Genomic DNA, 518 nt, shown 5'->3' on the forward strand with positions numbered 1-518 from the left:
TGTCTGTCCACCTGTCTGTCTGTCCACCTGTCTGTCTGACCACCTGTCTGTCTGACCACCGGTCTCATCGCCTGTCTGTCTGTCCACCTGTCTGTCTGTCCACCTGTCTGTCTGACCACCTGTCTCTCTCTTCAGTCTGTTGAATAACTACATGATGTGGACGTTGGTTCAGAAGAGCGTGGCCAGTTTGGATCAACGCTTCGAGAACGCTCAGGACAAACTGCTGGAGAGTCTCTACGGGACCAAGAAGGTACTTGTAATACAAATACTACAACTTTTACTGCTAGAACTTCAACTGTTACTCCTGGTACTGCTTCTGATACAGTTATTTCTCTTACTCCAGCAGGTATAAATACTTCTAATGATACTATGACCACAGTAACTACGGTTGGTAATTGGTTGAAGGAACTAGTTTGTCTGAACCCATTTGTTCTTCTTACTGGCTTAAATTGGTTCAAACTGGAAGTAACCAGTTTCCACTGGGCTGTACTGGTTTTTCTCTTTGTGGTTTTGGAACC

The 518-nt window shown here is 45.2% G+C and overlaps 1 protein-coding gene across 1 annotated transcript in view; it reads left to right on the forward strand.

Annotated features, from left to right (window-relative positions):
* The window catches only part of ece2b (endothelin converting enzyme 2b), a 67,776-nt gene that overhangs the window by 53,155 nt on the left and 14,103 nt on the right, over positions 1 to 518 (forward strand). Inside the window, exon 13 of the mRNA XM_046073476.1 lies at positions 136 to 250. Coding sequence (XP_045929432.1) covers positions 136 to 250 — 115 coding nt within the window. The remainder of the gene's footprint in view (positions 1 to 135; positions 251 to 518) is intronic.

The sequence above is a fragment of the Micropterus dolomieu genome, linkage group LG17 (genome assembly GCF_021292245.1).
Source record: "Micropterus dolomieu isolate WLL.071019.BEF.003 ecotype Adirondacks linkage group LG17, ASM2129224v1, whole genome shotgun sequence".
Lineage (NCBI taxonomy): Eukaryota > Metazoa > Chordata > Actinopteri > Centrarchiformes > Centrarchidae > Micropterus > Micropterus dolomieu.